The following is a 21,297-nucleotide window of genomic DNA, read 5'->3' as shown; positions in this document are numbered from 1 at the left end:
AGAGCCCCTAAAGACTGCCGTCAACAGAGCCACATAACTACTTCAGGAGACACATAGAGACATTAGACATGTGCTTATCCTTTTTGATTTTTCCAGAAAATGAATGCAGAAGAATTTCAGGCATACACACGTCATGGACGTCTGGTAACCTTTAAATAGGCAGAAAAAGAAAAAGGAGACATAAAGAGAAAAGCACATTATTAAATCCAGGAAGCAAGTAAGCTTCAGTGAAAGGCAAAGACAGAGTCTGTTCTTTAAGGTGCACTTTGCTTAGATGAGTCTCTGGAAGACTCAGCAGTGTTCCCTGAGAACAAAGAGAAGGGCTCATCAACTGCTGACATTATTGGAGGGGACAGCCATGAAGGCGGGACTTCACAAATACATCAGTAAGAGTTTGCTGACTTCAAATGCAGAAACTCTAATAAACATAGCTCATGGTTACTTGGGGTCAGAGGCCCCTGGCACATTATTCCAGGTAACCCTGGCTAGGACAACACTGGCCATGGTACTCCTTTGGAGTCGTGTGCACAACCTAGACAGCCGTAAGAACACCATCAGTTATGGAACATAGCCTCTCAAGAATCAGTCATCCAAACAGAAGATGTGAGGTTTACTTTAAAAAAAAAAAAAAAAAAATCTGACAACCTGAAACGTAACCACTGCCCTGAACCTTGGATTGGGCCTGTGTCTGCTCAGGGTCAGTTACCTTGGCCCAAACATAAAGACACAGATGACACTCTTTCCAATCCCAATGTATTATCCTTTGTAAATTCAGCTTTATTAAAACTTTATAAAACGTGGAATATACATGTATACATATATAAAAAAACCCAACCACCAGATTCATTGATAACCCCAGTGAACCACCAAGTTCATGACCACAGCATCCAATCCTACTTTGATTGGCTGACAGTGTCATCAGTACCTGTTTGTCATTCTGGCTGCATTTCACTGGTGACGCTGGCATACGAGGGTTAGTTTCGCTGTTTACCGCACACTCTGTGCCAGACAGAAAATCCCGTAGTTGAATCTGTAGGCGACACATAGTATAATAAAAGTGTAGGACACAGAACACTTGAAATTCTGTACATCGCCACAGATGTCATCTGTGGACCATTATAAACAAGCATAACATTGATTTCCACATTCTTTTGCGTACACTCACAAATCCTTTTAAACAATTACCATGGCTAGGAAGGAACATTCTATTTAATCTTTTGTTTAATAACAAACATATCTAAATACAATTCAATAAAGTATAACTAAGGAATTTTATAATATTTAAGAGTCCAGAAATCTTATCAGATTGTCTATGTATATACCTTTTCTCATCAGTGTAACCTGGAACTTAGATCATCAGGAGACTATGGTTTCTCCTCAGCTAACAGTATCATTTGTTATGACAGACATTATTTCATTATTCCCTCACGTCTTTTCCCTTCTGGGGAAACTACCAGCATCTTCCTGTCAAGTCCTGTGGCTCTGCCTTTAAGTCCTTTAAGTTTAATGTTTGTTAGTTTCTAATCTGTGTGTCAACACGACTGCTACTCTGGGAAATCTTCCTCATATTTTTCTCTGAGTTGTCATGAAAACAGTTTATTTTTTATAAAAATCAGGAGGAATTACCTGGAAGTATTTGCTTTTATATCACAATACAACAAGCTTTCGTGTTTGTTTTCATGTTTTATTTGAAAAGTTAACACCGTTTTTATAACTAATATCTTAAAAATGAGCCAACTGAATAGTCGGTTTGCATAGGGGCCAGTTCATAAGTTACAAATGCCGAAACATCTTACACAGTACATTCCTACCACACACAGCTGGGGTAGAGGAAATATTGAACTATCCCAGTGGCTGGGGCCGCTAGCCTGTATCTATTTGCAGTAGATTTCCTGATTTTTCTGAAGTTTGGTAACCCACCCAAAAAAATGCCTCCAATTCTGACACAAACTGGAAGAAATATTTTCCGCCCAACCTGAAGCTTAAAAATAAACCTTGTCACCTGCCGCTTAGAGCATCTTAGACTTTTGTGCACTTGGCACCTACTCAGCGCTCTTTTCCAACTCAGTTGTCAGCTTCACCCAGGAACTGCTGATCCTACTCTACCAACAAGCTTTCAGCTGCCTCTCTGAAAAGAGCCAACACACATGTCCCTATGACCGAAGGGGGGGTGGGGTAAAACAGGAGAAAAGGATGGGGCTGAAAAGTAAGGATGTTTACATTTTTACAACAAAAGAACAAACTTTTTATAAAGCGGGCGGTACAAACGTTTATAAGAGTAATGCCAGCTCTATATTTAGTGGCCATGTGTCCAAAAAAACAAATGTCTATGCCCTGTGAGGACGTCAGAGTCGGCGTCTGGCTGCTCTTCTGTGTTAAGCTGAATCACTGGTCTCTTATTCTCGCTTTCCACAGTAAGGTGGTGCTGCGTGGCTTCCTCAAGGTTCTGGAGAAGGCAACTCTCCCACTGCCTCACTCGCTCCATGGCAGCTGCCAGCTTCTTCGGATCTCGCTTTCCCCTGCAGGTTTTGTGGAGAACCTTGGGTAACGATGAGTTTCGCGACTTGGCTGCAAGAGACTGTTGCTTCTGCGGTGTTCGTTGGATCAATGGGGCTAACGTAGAGGTATCTTCCCCAGGAGCTGAGAGGTCCTGGCAGGGCCTTAACTGCCCACGGGGCAGCTTGGAAGCCCTGGAAATGGGCTTCTTTTTCCTAGAGACAGCTGTGGTGATGACCTCGGTCGCATGGACAGGGATATCCTGGGGAAGGCCTAAAGACATTTGTCCACCTTCCACACTCGGGTCACAAAGGTTCATGGAGACGCCTACAGGTCTCTGGCTAAGGCTAAGGGTAGCTTCCTCAGGAATCCTGTCTTGTGTGAATTTTTTAAAGCGTGGCTTCATCAGGAAAAACGAGCTCTCCTACCCAGAGTTCGACGTAGGAAGCTGCGCCCCCGTACCCTCCCTGCAGCTGGACGGTTGGAGCACGTGCTCCAGCACCCCTACGTCACCACACAGCATCCTCAGCAAGCGCATCTTCTTTGTTAGGTAAGATCTAGCAAGTCTGTGCTTATGTGTTATCTGTGAGTTTTTGTAAACACTTGGTATTTCTGTGTATTCTAGGTGTTATTCTCCTCTCTAACAGCTCTCTTTTGTTGAGAATGTGTGGCCAGTTGACTCATCCTTGTCTGGCTGATGATCGTGATAGGGTGGGTTGTTGTTTCTCTCAATTGGCTCTTTGGGACTCTCTCTGAAATGATGGTTTCTACACGTTATAAAAGAAGACGTGCCCTCTGTGCTACTCTGCGCAGCCTCAGAAGAAAGTAACAAGACTGCCGAACACCTGCCGAGGTCAAGGAAGTCTCTGTGTTCTCTCAAACCTTACAAACAAGAAGTAATAGAACGAATCCTTGGCTAGAGAGACAGAGAACCGTGCCAGCCCACAGACATCTATTGATCTAGCCCAGAGGGTTCACAGATCTGTGCCTTAGTTCTTCAGAGATAAACATTTCTGCGGGCCATAGGTCTTTGATGTTGCAGTCCAGATACATATAGTTCTTTTCATGTGAAATCCAGCTCTACCCCAAACCTCTCTCCTTGATATTCCAGTTAGAATCCAAAGCTTTATGTGCTCCCGGATGGAGAAGAATTATAAACTTTGGAGAAAAGATTCAAGTTACCGTGTATCCAGAACTACCTCATCTTTATCTTAATTCCCAATAATTTCTGCATTGTTTAAACTATAACATATAAGAAACAAAGCAACATTATTAAGGCTATGAATTCATGAGCGTAAAGATCAGAATAATTTGGGATACTCTGATATGTAACTGTAAAGATACAGCACAAGTTAATGAGGGTTACATTTAATGTACTTTTGAAAAATAAACTAAGAAATATGGTTTGCTATACAATTTGGTTGTTAGTGGAAATTTCCTTGAAGAAAACATCAGATATTTATCAGAGACTAAGTTGTTAGAATTTGAGAGTTTTCTTCATGAACTACCATCTTTGCAGCTTCAGTTTAATTTTTGCAGAGATGTTGACATTTACAGACAATGTGGAAACACAGCCTGAAAAGCAGCCTTTGCATGTCCCATTGGCTCAGGGAGGAAATGTGTTAGAGAATGTGTCCCCTAAACAGGAAAAGCACAGGATGAAAACACTGCGCCCAGATTTCAGGCATCTCCTCTTTTGTCTTTCTACAACTCAGTGCTTACCTCTGACTAGCTTTGTCCATTAATTATGAAGTCAAAACTCAGTCCTATAGGCAAGAAGAAACAAAACCATAACCCTTCTTCCAAGGTGTTAGCACTGGTGAATGTGTGCTTGAAGAAGTTACAACAGGGCAAAGGTCTTCGTGATGAACCAGTGAAGCAGACAAGCTGCCCCAGTGTGTGCTCTCACCCTGGCACATTACTCTGAATAAAGACCACATTCTCTACATGGCCCCAACTTAGCTTTAAACAATTAGACTGAAGCAAAAGAGCTACTTTTCCTTAAAAGGAGCCGTCATTCTGTGGTCCTCCTGCCTCCTGCCAGGAGTGCTACCATCCTGCTGGAACTTCAGCTGCTACCTTTGATCATTTAAGAATCTTCTATAGGAAGGAACATAAACTTCTACTTTCTTAAAACACATTTTTAAAACACATTTTTATACTGGAGATTTCTATTATAATGAACTTATATGCTATTACTAATTACTATATAAATAGAGCTTAGTATCTCACAAAATACAGTAAATAGTTTCTAATTCCAAATATATATTCAGCCATTACCAACATTTACTTATTACTTTATTAGCACACAGAAAGTATTAAAGTATTTTCGATACTCAAAAAATAAACCTGCACAAAAAGATTTTAAATAGTTCATCAATTCTAATATTAACAAATCTAAGAAATACTACAGCTTTTAAACTTTTCTCTAATAAAATTAAATATGTTTATACAGCAAATTCTATTATCTCAAATATTATATTGCTCTATTCTCTGGTAGTAATGTATGGCATGTCTGTCTAAGAAGCCATTAAACCATGTAGAAGAACTTCGTCTACTGTTATCACAATACACACTTAATAAACATGTACAGTCAACAAAAAGAAAAAAGCTATAGACAGGTAATACAGGTAATCTTTGATCTAGTTCAAAAGAAACTGACATTTCAAATTGATTTCTTAACCAAATTTTTCTCTATTAAGAAAAATGTGCTTATATCAAATAACAATATAAGCCCAACAAACCTTATAAAAATGTTTTTTTCAAGTAAAAACTAGACTTTGAGTAGCTAGATTTTCCATTTTTAACATGATTTAAAAAGCAAAAAGATTACCAACTTTTTGTCTTTTTGCCTTTACTACTGAAAACAAAGACATAGTCTCTGCCTCTGATCATACTTTTAAGACTAGTAACTCTACCTGTGGCTTAAAACAAAAGTATTCTAGCTGAACTTTAATTTGATTAAAGTGGAATTATTTGTAGAATACTTACTGAGGATATTGTGTTATTCTCCCAATTAGAAGTCAAGATGCTACATTTTTTATAGACATCAATCAGATCTAGTGTGTTACTATTCTTCAAGAAATTATCATATGTTTTCTTGATGTCTTCATAGTGGTCGACCACGCTCATAGTTTCAGTGGGCAAGTTCAGTTTGTCGTGTAAGAAGTACTTCCATGTCAGTAAGACATCACTGAGACAGACTGTGAATTCTCCATTGTGCTAAAAGATGCAAAAGAACTCGGGTAAAACTGAGTGCATAATGCTGAATGTCCATCTATTTGATTGATGTGAGAAATACAAATAGCATGAAGTAAAGACAGACGCTTTGATAATTTGATAAAGGAAGTAGGCATATTTGCAGATAAAGTTATGATAAATGGGTGCATGATAGAGTGAGTACACTTTTAATTCCAACTCTTGGGAGGCAGAGGCAGGACATGTGCATAACATACTGTACTTAGCTACAGGGTTCTTACTCTCTTAATAACATTCCCAGTGCCACAAGGAATTCCCACATGACAGAATATATTTCAAGTACTTGCTTTAAAATCCAGTCTTAGTGCTCAGGTTATTGTTATTAGGACTTGATTTCCATTTTGTTACCATTTCAGGGAAAGAAAAGTATCGCTCCAAACCTCATAGCCTAGAATAAGCGCTAAAAGTCGTTACACTCTTTTCTGTGAGTGCCCAGATGCTACTAAGCAGAAATTTACTCTTCTACTTCCTGCTTTTGTTTTTCCTGAAAGAAACCAAAAGATGTGATTTAACTACACTAGTATGTAGTAGATAAGAGATCCAATACCATTACCAACAAGATTTCATCTCAGTATAAAAGCTTTCCTTAAAAGTATCTCCCTAGAGAGTGTCATTACATTTTCAACAGATGCACTGAAGGTTTGCTTTTTATTTAATGCATTCTTTCCCACATTAATATGTAAGATATTAATAATGGTTACTTCCAAAAAGCACCAGCCTTAACTAATTAAAACAATTCAATTTCTCATTTTCAATTCAGCATAAAAAAACAAATATATTTTAGTATCCATATGCGGGTCTGTGAAATGGAATATATGCTGCCTTGCACAGTTTCTGCTAATTCTAAGACTTTTACAATAGTCCCATTAAAAGATGGATCGGTAATTAAGTACTTAGCAACTGTTATTCTTTGAAATGAAATCTTAATAAAAAAATAATACAAAATACATCTAAAACATTGGAATTGTAAAAAATCTCTATCTGTATACCTTTTAAAATAACCAGTCATATGTGTTATTTGAAATCCAGACTTAAAACATCTTTAAGAGACCCTTCCTCCATCAGAAGATGCTTCAGTATCCAGAACCCCCGATTAGCCCCCAGTCTTCGGACCACAAACACTCCCGCAGCGCCCACCCAGCTACCCCCAACAACCCCCCTCCTCATCATCACAATATCCTGCCCTACACCTCCACTGGAAGTCCCCTGCTCCATTAGGGACAACACTAGCACCCAGAACCCAAAGAGCCCCAGCAGGCCACCAGAACTCCAGCTTCCAACTCAGAAACCCTCTCTATTAAACTACAGGACACTCCAGCCAGAAGACCAGAGGGGACACAGAAACAAAAACACACACCCATCTAACAAAGACAAACTCAGAAATTAGCACCAAGACCAATAGTTATCCCAAAACCAGATGCCTAGACACCAGCAAGCATCACCAACAGAATTTCAAGGGATGGAAGAAAGAATATCAGGCACTGGAGATATGATAAAAGAAATAGATACATCAGTTAAAAAAAACAAAACCATTACATTAAATCTAATCAATTCCTGACACAAAACATCTCAGAAATCTAGAACACCATAAAAAGATTAAATCTAAAAATAAAAGAACTAGAAGATGAAGAATCCCACCTCAAAGGTCCAGAAAATATTTGAAGCAAAATCATAAACAAAAAGTCTAACCTACAGAAGAATATGTCTACTAAGGTACAAGAAGTTTATTCTAAAATCCAGAAGGTCTGGACAAATGTCCAACAGATTGAGACCACAGATGCCAACCCAGACTAATATATCCAGCAAAACTTTCAGTCACCATAGATAGAGAAAACAAGACATTCCATGATAAAGTCAAATTTAAATAGTATTTAGCCACAAATCTAGACCTACAGAAAGTACTAGAAGGAGAACTCCAACCCAACAAGGCTAACTACATTCATAAAATTATAGGCAATAAATAACTTTACACCAGCAAAACTCAATAAAATGGAAACACACACACACATAAAACCACCATGAATTACAATAAAATATAAAATAACAGGAATTAACAAGCATTGGTTTCAATGGACCCAATTATCCATCTCCATTGGAAGGTCAGTGGGCCCCAGCTACCTACAAGAGAATCACTTTGTAGAGATTTTCTTCATGGTAGTTTCCAGTGCATCAGTGAAGACTGGATTGGGACAAGACAACTTCCGGATGTTTGTTTGTCTATATTACTAGAGATTAAACCTATAACCTCCTAGGTGCTACTAAAGTATTCAACCACTGATAATTCTGCAGCTCCCTTTTATCTGTTATTTTAAGACAGGGCTTAAAAGACCCAAGGCAAGGGCTAGCCTTGAAATCACTCTTTAGTCCAGACAGGCCTTGAAGTTATCATCATCTTTCTGTCTTTTTTTTTTTTCATTTTTATTGGATATTCTCTGTATTTACATTTCAAATGTTATCCCATTTCCTCCCAATCCCATCCCCACCTCCACTTGCTTTCATGAAGGAGTTCCCTCTCCCAATCACCCTCTCAATCTCACTGTCTTGGCATTCCCCTACACTGGGAAACTGCGCCTTCACTGGACCAAAGGACTTCTCCCATTGATGTAAGACAATGCTATCCTCTGCTACATATGCAACTGGAGCCATGGGTCCATGTATGACCAAAATTTCTGTATGTATTCCTCTGCTGAAGGACATCTGGGTAATTTCTATCTTCTGGCTATTATAAATAAGGCTGCTATGAACATCATGGAGCATGTGTCCTTGTTATATGTTGGAGCATCTTTTGGGTATAAGCCCAGGAGTAGAACTGCTGGCTCTTCAGGTAGTATTATATCCAATTTTCTGAGGAAATGCCAGACTGATTTCCAGAGTAATTGTACCAGCTTGCAATCCCACCAACAATGGAGGGGTGTTCCTCTTTCTCCACACCCGCACCAGCATTTGCTGTCTAAGATCTTTTTGATCGTAGTCATTCTGACTGGTATGAGGTGAAATCTCAGGGTTGTTTTGATTTGCATTTTCCTGAAAACTAGGGATGTTGAGCATTTCGTTAGGTGCTTCTTGGCCACTTGGTATTCCTCAGTTGAGAATTCTTTGTTTAGCTCTGTACCCCATTTTTTAATAGGATTATTTGATTCTTTGGAGTCTTAATTTCTTGAGTTCTTTGTGTATATTGGATATTAGCCCTCTATCAGATGTGGGATTGGTAAAGATCCTTTCCCAATAAGCAGGATGCCATTTTGTCTTCTTAACAATATCCTTAGCCTTATAGAAACGTTGAAATTTCATGAGGTCCCATTTGTTGATTCTTGCTCTTAGAACATAAGCCATTGGTACTTTGTTCAAGGAATTTTCCCGTGTGCCTATGTGTTCTAAGCTCTTCCCCACTGTCTCTTATAATAGTTTCAGTGTACCTGGTTCTATGTAGAGGTCTTTGATCCTCTTGAACTTGAGCTTTGTACAAGAAAATAAGAATGGATCAATTTGTATTCTTCTGCATGCTGACTACCAGTTGAATCAGCACCATTTGTTGAAGAGGCTGTCCTTTTTCCATTGAATGTTCTTAGCTCCTTTGTCAAAGATCAAGTGACTATAGGTGTTTGGGTTCATTTCTGGATCTTCAATTCTATTCCACATTTCTGGGTCTTCAATTCTATTCCATTGATCTACCTTGCCTGTCTCTGTACCAATGCCATTCAATTTTTATCACGATTGATCTGTAATACAGCTTGAGGTTAGGGATGGTGATTTCCCTGGAAGTTCTTTTATTGTTGAGAATAGTTTTTGCTATACTGGTTTTTTATTATTTCAAATGAATTTGCAAATTGCTCTTTATAACTCTATGAAGAATTGAGTTGGACCAGATGGGTTCAATGCATAATTATATCAGTCCTTCATAGAAAACCTAATACCAATACTCTCCAAACAATTCCACAAAACAGAAACAGAAGGAACACTACCCAACTCATTCTTCAAAGCCACAATTACACTCATACATAAACCACACAAAGACCTTACAAAGAACGAAAACTTCAGACCAATTTCCCTCAAACATTGATGCAAAAATACTCAATAAAATTCTTATAAACTGAATCCAAGAACATATCAAAACCATCATTCACCACAATCAAGTAGGCTTCATCCCAGGGATGCAGGGATGGTTCAATATACGGAAATGCATCAACATAATTCCCAATATAAACAAACTCAAAGGAAAAAAAAACACATGATCATCTCATTGGATTCAGGGGAAAAAGCATTTGACAAAATGCAACACTCCTTCATGTTAAAAGTCTTGGAAAGATCAGGAATTCAAGACCCATACTGAAATATAGTAAAAGCAATATACAGAAAACCAGTAGCCAACATCAAACTAAATGGAGAGAAATTTGAAACAATCCCACTAAAATCAGGGACTAGACAAGGCCCACTTTCCCCCTACCTATTCAATATAGTACTGGAAGTCCTGGCCAGAACAATTAGACAGCAAAAGGAAGTCAAAGGGATACAAATTGGAAAGGAAGAAAGCAAAATATCACTATTTGCAGATGATATAATAGTATACTTAACTGGACCTCAAAAATTCCACCAGCGAACTCCCACAGCTGATAAAACAACTTCAGCAAAGTAGCTGAATATAAATTTAACTCAAACAAATCAGTAGCCTTCCTCTACTCAAAGGATAAATAGGCTGAGAAAGAAATTAGAGAACTGATACCCTTCACAATGGTTACAAAGAATATAAAACACCTTGGTGTGAACCTAACCAAGCAAGTGAAGGCTCTGTATGACAAGAAATTCAAGTTTCTGAAAAAGGAAATTGAAGAAGATGTCATAAGATGGTAAGATCTCCCATGATCATGGATTGGAAGGATCAACATAGTAAAAATGGCCATCTTGCCAAAAGCAATCTACAGATTCAATGCAATCCTCTGTCTTCTTGAACAGCTAGATTTACAGGCCTGTGGCACTAAGCTACAGTGAACTAATATTTTAGACCTTCCAAAATGAAATCCTGTGGAAGACAAAGAGAAAAGATTTTAGGAGTCAGAGGGACCAAAGACACCATAAAAACACAGCCTACAGAATCAAACAACCAGTGCTCATAGGGGCTCACGGAAACTGAGCCAACAATCAACAGGGAGCTTGACGTAGGTCCTCTGCATACACATTATAATTGTGTACCTTGGTGTTCTTATGAGACTCCCAACACCGGGAGTGGGGGTTGGTTATGTCTGGCTCTTTTATCTGATTTTAGGTCCTTCCCCCTCCTAATAGCTTGCCTTATCCAGCCTTGATTATATTTGGTTGATATCTCTGGAAGTCCAGCTATTTTATAAAGGGAAAGAATGAGGACTGAATCTGGGGAGAGAGGAAGTGGGAGGGAGGGACTTAGAGGCAAGGGACGGAGTCTGTAATCAGAATGTAATATATGAAAGATGCTCAATGCTCCCATGTAGGCAAATGCTAGGGCAGTGAGGCAGGAGTGGCTGAGTGGGTGGGGAAGCATCCTCATAGAAGCAGAGGGGAACAGGGACAGGATGGGGTTTGTAGAGGAGAGACCAGGAATGGGATAACATTTGAAATGTAAATAAATAAAATAACTGATAAAAAATGAAAAATAAAGAACACAAAATTTACACAATAGTACTGGAAGTAGATAAAAAAATACTTTACATTGAATAAAAATAATACCTGCTCCTCTAGACCTTCTTTTAGGGAACAAAGGAACAATTATTAAATAGAAATATATTTAACCATAAGAGCTGCAGATTTTATCTTTATGATTTTTTTCATGAAATATCAAATATCCCACATTTCACGTTCAAACCATACACATGAATAAACTGAGTCATTTCAGATATACAGGCAATTATTTTTTTTCGAAAATTCCAACTGCAACATTTTGACTCAGACCTGCAGAAGCATTTCTGAAACACCTTATTTTAGGAGGGCAAAACTCGCAAAGAAAATGAGGTGTGTAATTACGCTCAAACTTATCATAATGGGCAACAAGAAAGATTCGGTAAAAAGGTCCAGGTAAACGCGGCACTGACCTGCTTGTTGCTCTCTGCCATACACAGCTGCAGCGCCAAGAGCATGGAGTCCGGCCCACATACCGTGGTCCTTTCAGAGCTACCGAGAGCACGCCAATTCCTTCTGAATGCTTTAATCATATCCAAGACACACATCTGATTAAGCACAGCCATTCTCTTAAAGTAGAACAGAAGACAATGTTAGAGTGACTTGTTTTCATTGGAACGTAACAGTTAACATGTGCAAGCAAGCCTGGTTAGACAAAAATAAGTAGTGAACAAGAAGTCATTTCATATTCACCAAGATTGCTTTTAATTAAATGTAGGAAAACAGAATAATATAATTTCTGCCCAATCATATTTTCCTCTCCTTTAGTTTTCTTAAGCCAAATCTTTTGACATAACAAAAATCCGACCTTTAATTTTGAAAATTCACATAAAACAGACATGCAAATCCTGCACATTTTTAATTTTAGACACAGACATCACTAATTAAATTTGTATTTTAAGACAGTTATTTTGAGACCAACAGTAGTATATGTGGTGTATTTGTTATGGAGGTGTTCCTCTTATCCCTGTGTTGTTCTAAAATGAGTGGTTTACGTTTCTACTCACTTGAATTGGGAACAGTCTGGACTGGTCTGACTAGTAGACTGAGATAATGAGAATTCTAAACATGGGCTTTAAGAGTTCGTGCAAAGCAGTTAATACAGCAGGGCTTTAGAAAGACCCCAGTGGCGTTTCCATCATGCGTATTTTACCGTGCTCAACTGTTTTCATAAATTGTATGTGTTTTATGATGAACAATTAATTTCTAAATTTGGATTTTTTTTTTTTTTTTTTTTTTTTTTTTGGTACATGTTAGACAGGGCGCGCCTGAGTGCAGATCCCAGGAACAACTCCGGCAGAGTTTCTAATAACTTTCCTTGGCAGACAACATTTCCCGTGGACCGTCACAAGCTGTGGCTAAGAGAATTAAGCATACCTCTATAAGGACACTAAGAAGCCTGTGTTCATTCTCCCCAGCTTCACTTCACAGACCTTTTCCCTCCACTGACACTGCCTTTACCCTCTGCTGCGGGAGTTCACACCACACCTAAATGTTCGCGTCCCTGCTCCTCCTAGCACATCACCCCTCTTACGGGGGCCTAACCCCCAAGCTGAAGCAAGCGTGTGAAAGAGAAGTAAGCTATTCCAGCTGGCCACGGATACCAGCTCACAGCCTATTGGGTGGAGACGCCAGTCAATGTGGAAGGTGAGCCTCAGCAGCATGAGCCATCTGGTCAAAGCTAGCGGAGGAATCAGTTAACGGACCCAGACCAAACCTTAAAAACCAAGACTGAAGATGTCATAAAAGCGTGAGCTATGGCTGATATGACTAGTTGGCCTGAAATGAAACTTTTGGTAAGGTCTACTCATTGGCATTATTTGAAGGCTTTATGCGTTTAGATTTCTGGAAATAAAAATTCACCCAGAATTAGATCATCCTGAATCCTTGGCTCTATCAGCTACTTACTAAGCTAGGAGATCTTAGCCAAATTACAGCACCTCTCCCTGCCTCAACTTCCTTGTAGTGAAAATGCACCAAGTTCTTACTGAGTAAAGCTTGTGAACAGTAAGAGACATAACTGCATACAAAGCTTTGCTATACAGCAGTGCCAAGTACATTAGTTATGATCACAAATCAGGAGATTTTAAGGGGTTTTGTTTTAGGGTTATTTTTGTTTTGTTTGTTTGTTTTGTAGTTAAAATTGAAAGAGAATCCCTATCAGTGTGAGAGAGCCAAGATTCTCATCAAGTCTGCAACTCTTTGGAAGGAGGCCAATACTAAATACTTGAGACATTCATGCCATACAGTCTGTTTCACAACCACTTACCCTGACCTCGTCACATAAAGGTAGCCAGGAACAATGCATAAACAAGTAAACACAGCCAGTGCCCACTAAATTTTACTTATGGACAATAAAACCTGCTTTCTATCATTTTCAGACGGCTCGAAATGATCTCCCTCCCCCCACCATCCATTTAAACATGTAAAACCATGTTTAGCTCTGGATCTGCTATTCACAGACAGGCACTGCAGCTATCATGCCATTGTCTACTGTAATCCCAGTTTTTCCAGGGCTGCCTAACTTTAGATCTGGCTACCCAGGTAGAAGTGTTATCACAAAAAAATCCGGACTATGCCTCCCCCTCTGTTCCTATCTCCCATGTGGCGAAGACTCAAGGAAAGGCTGAATATGACAAAATAAATAGAAGGCGGTGAAGGGAATAAGCTCTGGCTTTAAAACTGGATTCAAGGTGCACAGGAGCAAGTTCTGAGACACGGTATTGTTGCTGCTTAGCTAAGCATCCCTCTACCACAGGCCTGCATTAGAGTGTGATTAACACAAATTTCTCCACGTCCCTACTGGGGACGGTAATATCTACTTAACAGAATTATCAGGCACCAGTGAAGCAAATATACAACCTTACTGCCAGCACTTAGAAAATGCCCCCATTAAAAGATGACAGGTGACAGTTATTCTCCTAGTCTGGTCCCGAATGTTCCTCTGAAGGATGCAACAACAGACAGAAATTCTGGGCAGCCTGCACACGTCGTGTGCCAGATCCCGGGTCTAACGGACTAAAAGCAGATTTTGATGGGGTTCAGTCTTCCCATCGCGACCTTCCAGGTCTTTTTCCCCCAGGATACTGAGAAGTCAGGGCGAAGCCACTGAGCAGACAACACCGCTGACTGGCAAGAAGGCGCGTTGCTGTCACCAAAAACGCGTTCGCAAAGCAGCAGCCTGAATTACCACAATGCCACCGGAGGGCAGAGAAAAGTGGAGATCCACCTAATCCGGCGAACCCAGCGGGTGCGGGTTCAGGGACGAGCAGGTCAGTCAAGAAGCCTGAAGGTGGAGGTTTGAATCGCCTAGGTGTCCTTTTTAAATCTCGCGGCACGACCCGGGAACCAATCACCGCGCTCGCCCTCCGACCCGGAAGCAGAGCGGGCTGGCGTCGCGGCCACCCAGGGTCCGAGAGCGGCGCCCAGGTCGCCTCCCCTGCAATAGGTGCGTATGGAGGGCGGTGGCCGGGGTCGCCAGCTTGTGCTGCTTCCCCAGGGGCTCTTCCCTGTTCCCCAGAGCTCTTCCCTGTGACCTCGCGAGGTGGGAGTGGGTGTTGTCTCGGCGACGCGTGGGGGACACACTCCAAAGACCTGACTGACTGCTATGCTGGTACCACGCCTGCTAGGGAGGCCCTGTGAATGTTGACACCGGGCTTTAAAGGCCTGGGGGTGAGGGGTTGCCATCAAATCCGGACCTCGAATCTGCTGCACGCCCTATACCTCTCTGCTTTATGGTCATTTCACCTAGTGGTCCTGCCTAATATGTGTCCAGGCTCCCTGAGATGGGACTTAATCTAAAAAACTCAGCACATACTCAGGATTTAATGTGTTTGTTCTTAGCCTAGGATGCCTCCTTTTAATTAACAACAAAGTAAAAATTAATTTGCATGTGAGAATGCTATTTCTACTGTGCACACTACCTGTCTCCAGACAAATTGTTGAGGCTTGTAACAGATGCTATAACGTTAGTATTACACATTACTCCAGAGCCTGTATTTTTGAATCTGCTTATTTTATTGACTGGGTAATTGTTGATTGTAACTATTCCCTACATGATATTATCCTTCGAGGCTTTTAGATTCCAGGTCTCTTTAGCCATGGACAAGACCTTCCAGCTCATCTGACCCTTAACAAGAGCTCAGGTGGACTGTCAGATTAGAATGTTAAAAGTCATAGAATTCAAACAGATAATATAGCCTAGTCCTGAGAAAGGCAAGTGTGTGCATTTCTGTTTTTTCTAGCATTGAGGCCCAACACATACTAAGCCTTTTAAATCCTCAACCTGTTGATTAACTTGGCAAATTTCTTCATAGATGAAGAGGGGACTATTGGTAGCACTGCTTTCATGGAGCTCTTGGGTGTGATAATGTTAGAACAACATGCCAGCTACAAATAGTGCTGTATCTCTGTTGCTTGACAATCTTAGGAACCTATTTTTGCTAAGTGTGTGTGTGTTTGTGTGTGTGAGTGTGTGTGTGTGTGTGTGTGTGTATGAACTATAAACAATTCTCTTTGGAGCTGCCTCTGACATTGCAATACCAAGCCCTATTATAATTCTCCTGTTAAATGTCAAACACTTTTTAAAATTTTCTTTGTGATCCACAGTTTGGTGACAGCCAATAAAAGAACATTTGATTCGTTCAACTGCTCAAGCTTTGGAATACAAGATGAAGCAAGATCCTACAAGAAATGCTGCCTACACCGTGGATTGTGAAGATTATGTACATGTGGTAGAATTTAATCCCTTTGAGAGTGGAGATTCGGGAAACCTGATTGCGTATGGCGGCAGTAATTATGTGGTTGTTGGCATGTGTACATTTCAGGTTAGTCCACAAACTGCATGGAATGACAGTGAAGATATTTTATCAGTAATACTGTATACAGAGCAAAGCTGGACTTGAAAGTATGTTGCCTTTAAGTACAAGAAGAAATTTGTTTGACGATGTACAGGGAATTTCCATTACTAATTTTTGTGAGATGTGTTAACATTGGATGGATGATGGGAGTAAAAACTATGAAGCTCTTCTTTCACCTAGTGATTGGTGTGGTGTAATCTGATAAAGACTGATATAACTGAGCGTGCACACACACACACACACACACACACACACACACACACACACACACACATGTTTGCATGTCTTAGAAGGTCCAGTTGAATGCAGTCCACTTCAGGTTTCCCTGGATTATTCTGTCATAGGAAACAAGGTGGTACCGAAAGGCTAAAAGAGTCTCTCCCAGAAAAGCTTCTAGCTTTCATAAATAATACTCAGCTTTCCCATTAACTTGCTTTACCCTCTGTGTATGTGCAGCATGTATTCAGATAACTGTGCAGGATTACATTTATAGCAGGCAGTTCTTGATAGCTCTCAAGAAAGCGTTTTTCAGACTCTTATGCTGTCCTGTTTCATATCCAGAAATCTTAGCACAAATGATAGGCTTTCTGATTGCTGCACAGCTATCAAAGAGTTCTGCATGTAGAAAGGGCCAGGAAGTTAAGAGAGAGAGAGATTCTTGCCTTATTCCCAAAGAGAGTCTGAAATCAGTGCACTCTTACAACAGCCTCACTTATAACAGACCAAATAAGGATAAAAGTTTCAAATCTTATTGAGTCTTCAGTAATAAAGAAGTCTGGTTGGGCTTGGATGAGATCAGTGATTGAGGCAAGCACATTTTTGTGGAGAAAACAAAAGAGAAAAATACCTTAATCCTTTGATAACCAACTTCATTTAGCAAGTATTTATTGAGTGCTTTTGTCTGCCAAAGTCTATGTTCAGATCCAAACATTGTTTAATAGATTGGATCAGCTCAAACGAGTGACAGTTAATAAGGATGACTGTAAGTCTTATGACAATAGACTTGGAACTGGGGAGGGGATGGAGAACTGGACAGAGCCACAAGTGTAGGCTTAGATGTCAGGACAGCATAGGAGTAGGGCCGGTGAGATGGGTTCGTGGGTAAAGTCACTTCTTACCATGCTCATGACCCGAGATCAATCCCTGGAGCCCACGTGGTGGGAAATGGAGATCCAGCCTCTGAGAGTGGTCGGCTGGTCTCAGCATGTGCACTGTCGCGCATGCACACGCACATACAATCAAAGTAATTAAAATGGCAGAATGAATTTTAAACAAATATTTTAACTAGAATACTTCATGTATAATCAATATAAAGGTTATCCTATACTTTGTCTTATGCTGGTAGATTTCTTTGAGATCTTTGTACATGTTCATTTAAGTATACACACTGGCCGAATTTCAAATGCTTCAGGCTCTACCGCTCGTAGCTGCCTTATCAGACAACAGTTATCTGTACGTTGATAAACATGGTTTTGATCTTTATTTCTCAGCATTGTATTCTGATTAAAAAGAGATGGTGTATTTGGAAACAAATTTCAAAGCTATATTTGTTTAAAACTCATGGAGGAGGGATTAGACTGGCAGAGTTTGACTGGTCTACATTTGTTTGTAGTAATGGGTGCTAAATCTGATCCGAATGAATTCACGTAACAGACCTTGCTCTGGCAAGGTTTGCCATCACTAAATTCAGCTTGTTTTGCACAGTTCCAGACACAGAACTGGGACATTAAATACAATGTACGTGGAAACACTCTGGCTTACATTGAGAGCACTAACAGCCCTATGAACTATTGAATCTGCTTCTCCCAGAGCAGCTAATTTCTCATTGGAAATGTTCAGAGAGCTGGGTTTTTTTCTAAATACTTTTTCATATGTTGAGCTAAAATGCAAGCACTAAATAAGAAATAAACCATCATTAGATAAACCAGTCTTGGTTAACTGACATTCTGATGAGTCCTTGATGGGTGTGGTGGAAAGACCTACCACTTCAAGTCCTTAGAAGAGCTCTTCCACCAACTTGGCTGTTCCTCAACCTCAAACTGCTGGAACCCTCTCTAATAATTTCTATTACAGCAAGTTTTCCAAAGTCTCTTAATTTCCTGCCTATACAATACGGCCTACACCCCAAACCGAACCAAAAATAGCATTCATCTCTGTCTATACCACACACACTGCCCTTTTCATCGGCTGGCTCACTAACAGTATTGCCAGAGGCAGGGCAGGTCTTCCTGTTACTACATAAAGCTTGGTCTGTGCAGTCCTGTGATTTCATTATTCCCAAGACCACTCAGTAGTTCCATATCTAATCTGAGGAACCGACGCAGGCCCTGCTTTTCATCACTCTTGTTACAGTAGCAGAATAGTGTGTGTTTTTACGTAAAAATCGTAGGTTTGTCAAGTGTGGAAAAATAGATCTTAGTCAGTCTGTGAAGTCAGCTATGATTAGGCTCTTAAACTTAATTTTAAACTGCTTAGTGGTTGCCGCCTTGGCATATCTGTTAGCTGGTTAGTTGTAATATACATAAATTGTGAAGTAATAAAATTTGGTAGTGCTTTCTTTTTTTTTTTTTTTTACAATTCACTTCTTTGATTAGTGGAAAATCTTTGTTAAGTTTACCTGGCATTTAAAGTTACATTCAAATAGTGTTTGAGTTTTACCAAAACTTGGATCCCATGCCTGCAGAAGGACGTTGCTGGGATCTCAGAAACTATGTTGGAAAAATCAATGCATCAACTAGGATTCAACAGAAGTATATATGAGAGTGTACTGTGAAGCATGTAAAATAATAAATAGAGTAGAGCCCTGTATACCTATTCCCTAGCTGAGAATTAGGAGTTTAGACCCCTGAGTATCTTCCCTCACTGCCGTTCTTGGTTGGAAATTTGTGTGGCTGGTTTCCTTTCTTACAGTATCAGCGCTGCCACCAGTGTTCTGAATCAGGATGCCTTCATATCACTTCCATGCTCTCTAGTGCAGTGGCTCCCAGCCTGTGGGTAAAATGGCCCTTTCACAGGAGTCACCTAAGACCACTGGGAATCACAGATATTTACGATTCCTAACAGTAGCCAAGTTACAGTTATAGAGTAGCAAGGGGAAAATTGTGGCTAGGGTTCCCACAACACGATGGATGAACTATATTAAAGGGTAGCAGCATTAAGAAGGTTGGGAACCACTGGTCTAACAGGACAGGAGAATTATAATATCTCATGCATATATAATACTGTCTAAAAATTAGCACTGATTTGGAGGCATGCATTGTCATTCAAAGGATCTTGCACATACTTAAAACATATGTGCTCGGTAATCTGTCAGTTGGTAATTGATGTATAATTACTCATTTACCTAGAAGACTAATTTTGAAGCCATCTCATTTTTTAAATTACTATGCAGTATATTTGCTGTTGAAAATAAAATGTCGCCTGGGTGAAGGTTATACCATGTTTACTGCTTTGCTTTACCTATATCTTTGTTTTTAAATGAGGCTTAACAGCTTTTTTGTCTACTCATTTATATTTCTTTTGCCTCCCGTAGGGGATCAAGTGAGGACCTTGTACATGTTAGACGAATACTCTAAAGCTGCATATTGAGCCCTAATGTTCTTTGTAATTTCATAAACTACTATAATCTAAATGTCTAATTTTCTTTTGTACTCTTCAAAAACATGCATGCCTTCCAATAACTTACAGATTGAGATGAAATTCAAAGTATTTTATTGTTTGTCTTTATAACATTAAAACATTTACTGTATCCATTTAGGAGGAAGAAACAGACATTGAAGGCATTCAGTATAGAACACTGCGAACGTTTCACCATGGAGTCCGAGTTGATGGCATTGCCTGGAGCCCAGAGACCAGACTTGATTCGCTGCCTCCTGTAATCAAGTAAGTTTAACCATTTCAGTGCAGGGTTACTGTCCTTCCTGTTAGGTGGTCCCAAGTGCTCCATGCCTGTTGTCCATAACCTGGACATATGATGATATTTGCTATTATCTAATAATTACGGTCCAAACTACAAATCTCTTTACCTGAGTTCCATCGGAATGATTCAGAGAAATCACAGACACTGTACTTCTTCATTAAAGGACTGTTTAAACCCTAATAAAATAGCACAGTGGATAAAGGTACTTCCCACCAAGCCTTACTACTTAAGCCCATCTGATGGAAGAAAAGCAAACTCTAGCAAGTTGTCTACTGACTCCACACACTCACCATTGTGTGAGAACACAAGCACACAGTATACGTAGGAACAGTGCAGTGCTGCTTTGTCTACATAACTGCATTTGTTTGAAACAGTGGCATAAGCCTTTCTGATCCCAGATATAAGCCAAGGCCATATTCTCATGTTTAGCATACCATTCATGTCTAGTTTATTCAGTGGGCTTCAGTTTTGATGAAAACATTTTAGAAAGAAAAATTGGTTTTGAGAAAAATCTTGTAGAGAACCTGAGTTCAATTCTCAGGTGGGTCACAACCCACACCAGTAACTCTCTCCAGGGGGGTCCAATGCCTCTGGCTTCCACACACACCTACACAAACCAAGTTTTAACGAGAGTGTGTGTGTGTGTGTGTGTGTGTGTGTGTGTGTGTGTGTGTGTGTGTGCTCGAGTTCTTGCGTGCCTTAGCTGGTGAACAAGCTTGGATGCCATCATAGGACAGGGTCCCACCCACTCGCACCTCACCAGCTGTGTCCAGCACGTGCTGCTGCTACACTTGCACACTCACATGAGCTCTGGAAACTGAGTTCAGCTCTTCACACGTGCAAAACAAGCACTGCTTACCAACTGAGCAACAACCCTAGATCTTTGTGTAGTTTATAGTTTGTATTCTTTTAACATGCAGCCTTTCTCTGTCCCCCAGGAGCTCTTCATGTTCCTACCCAGTTCCTCTCTAAGTCCTACTCCCTGCCACAGCCGCTTAATTAGAGTTCTGCCTATTGTAACTTCATGAGTGGAACCACATAAAATGTGGGTTTTTTCTAACAGGCCTGAGGTTTCTGAGCCTCAACTCTTCTGTATCCTACTGCATTCATTTTACTTAA

At 40.1% G+C, this 21,297-nt stretch overlaps 2 protein-coding genes across 2 annotated transcripts in view; one reads left to right on the top strand and one right to left on the bottom strand.

The window, feature by feature from the left end:
• PARPBP (PARP1 binding protein) overlaps positions 1-11,966 on the bottom strand; it is a gene marked incomplete at both ends in the record, with an annotated part of 40,840 nt that extends 28,874 nt beyond the window's left edge. The window contains 3 exons of the mRNA XM_080935596.1: positions 926-1,030; positions 5,488-5,718; positions 11,814-11,966. Of these exons, the coding sequence (XP_080791722.1) occupies positions 926-1,030; positions 5,488-5,718; positions 11,814-11,966 (489 nt within the window). The remainder of the gene's footprint in view (positions 1-925; positions 1,031-5,487; positions 5,719-11,813) is intronic.
• A 2,844-nt stretch (positions 11,967-14,810) lies between these two features.
• Positions 14,811-21,297, top strand: part of NUP37 (nucleoporin 37) — a 32,461-nt gene continuing 25,974 nt past the window's right edge. The window contains exons 1-3 of the mRNA XM_080935976.1: positions 14,811-14,848; positions 16,009-16,226; positions 20,017-20,141. Of these exons, the coding sequence (XP_080792102.1) occupies positions 16,071-16,226; positions 20,017-20,141 (281 nt within the window). The 5' untranslated portion in view covers positions 14,811-14,848; positions 16,009-16,070. The remainder of the gene's footprint in view (positions 14,849-16,008; positions 16,227-20,016; positions 20,142-21,297) is intronic.

This window comes from Micromys minutus (genome assembly GCF_963924665.1).
Source record: "Micromys minutus genome assembly, chromosome: 22".
Classification (NCBI taxonomy): domain Eukaryota; kingdom Metazoa; phylum Chordata; class Mammalia; order Rodentia; family Muridae; genus Micromys; species Micromys minutus.
This window is presented reverse-complemented; position numbering and strand designations above follow the sequence as displayed.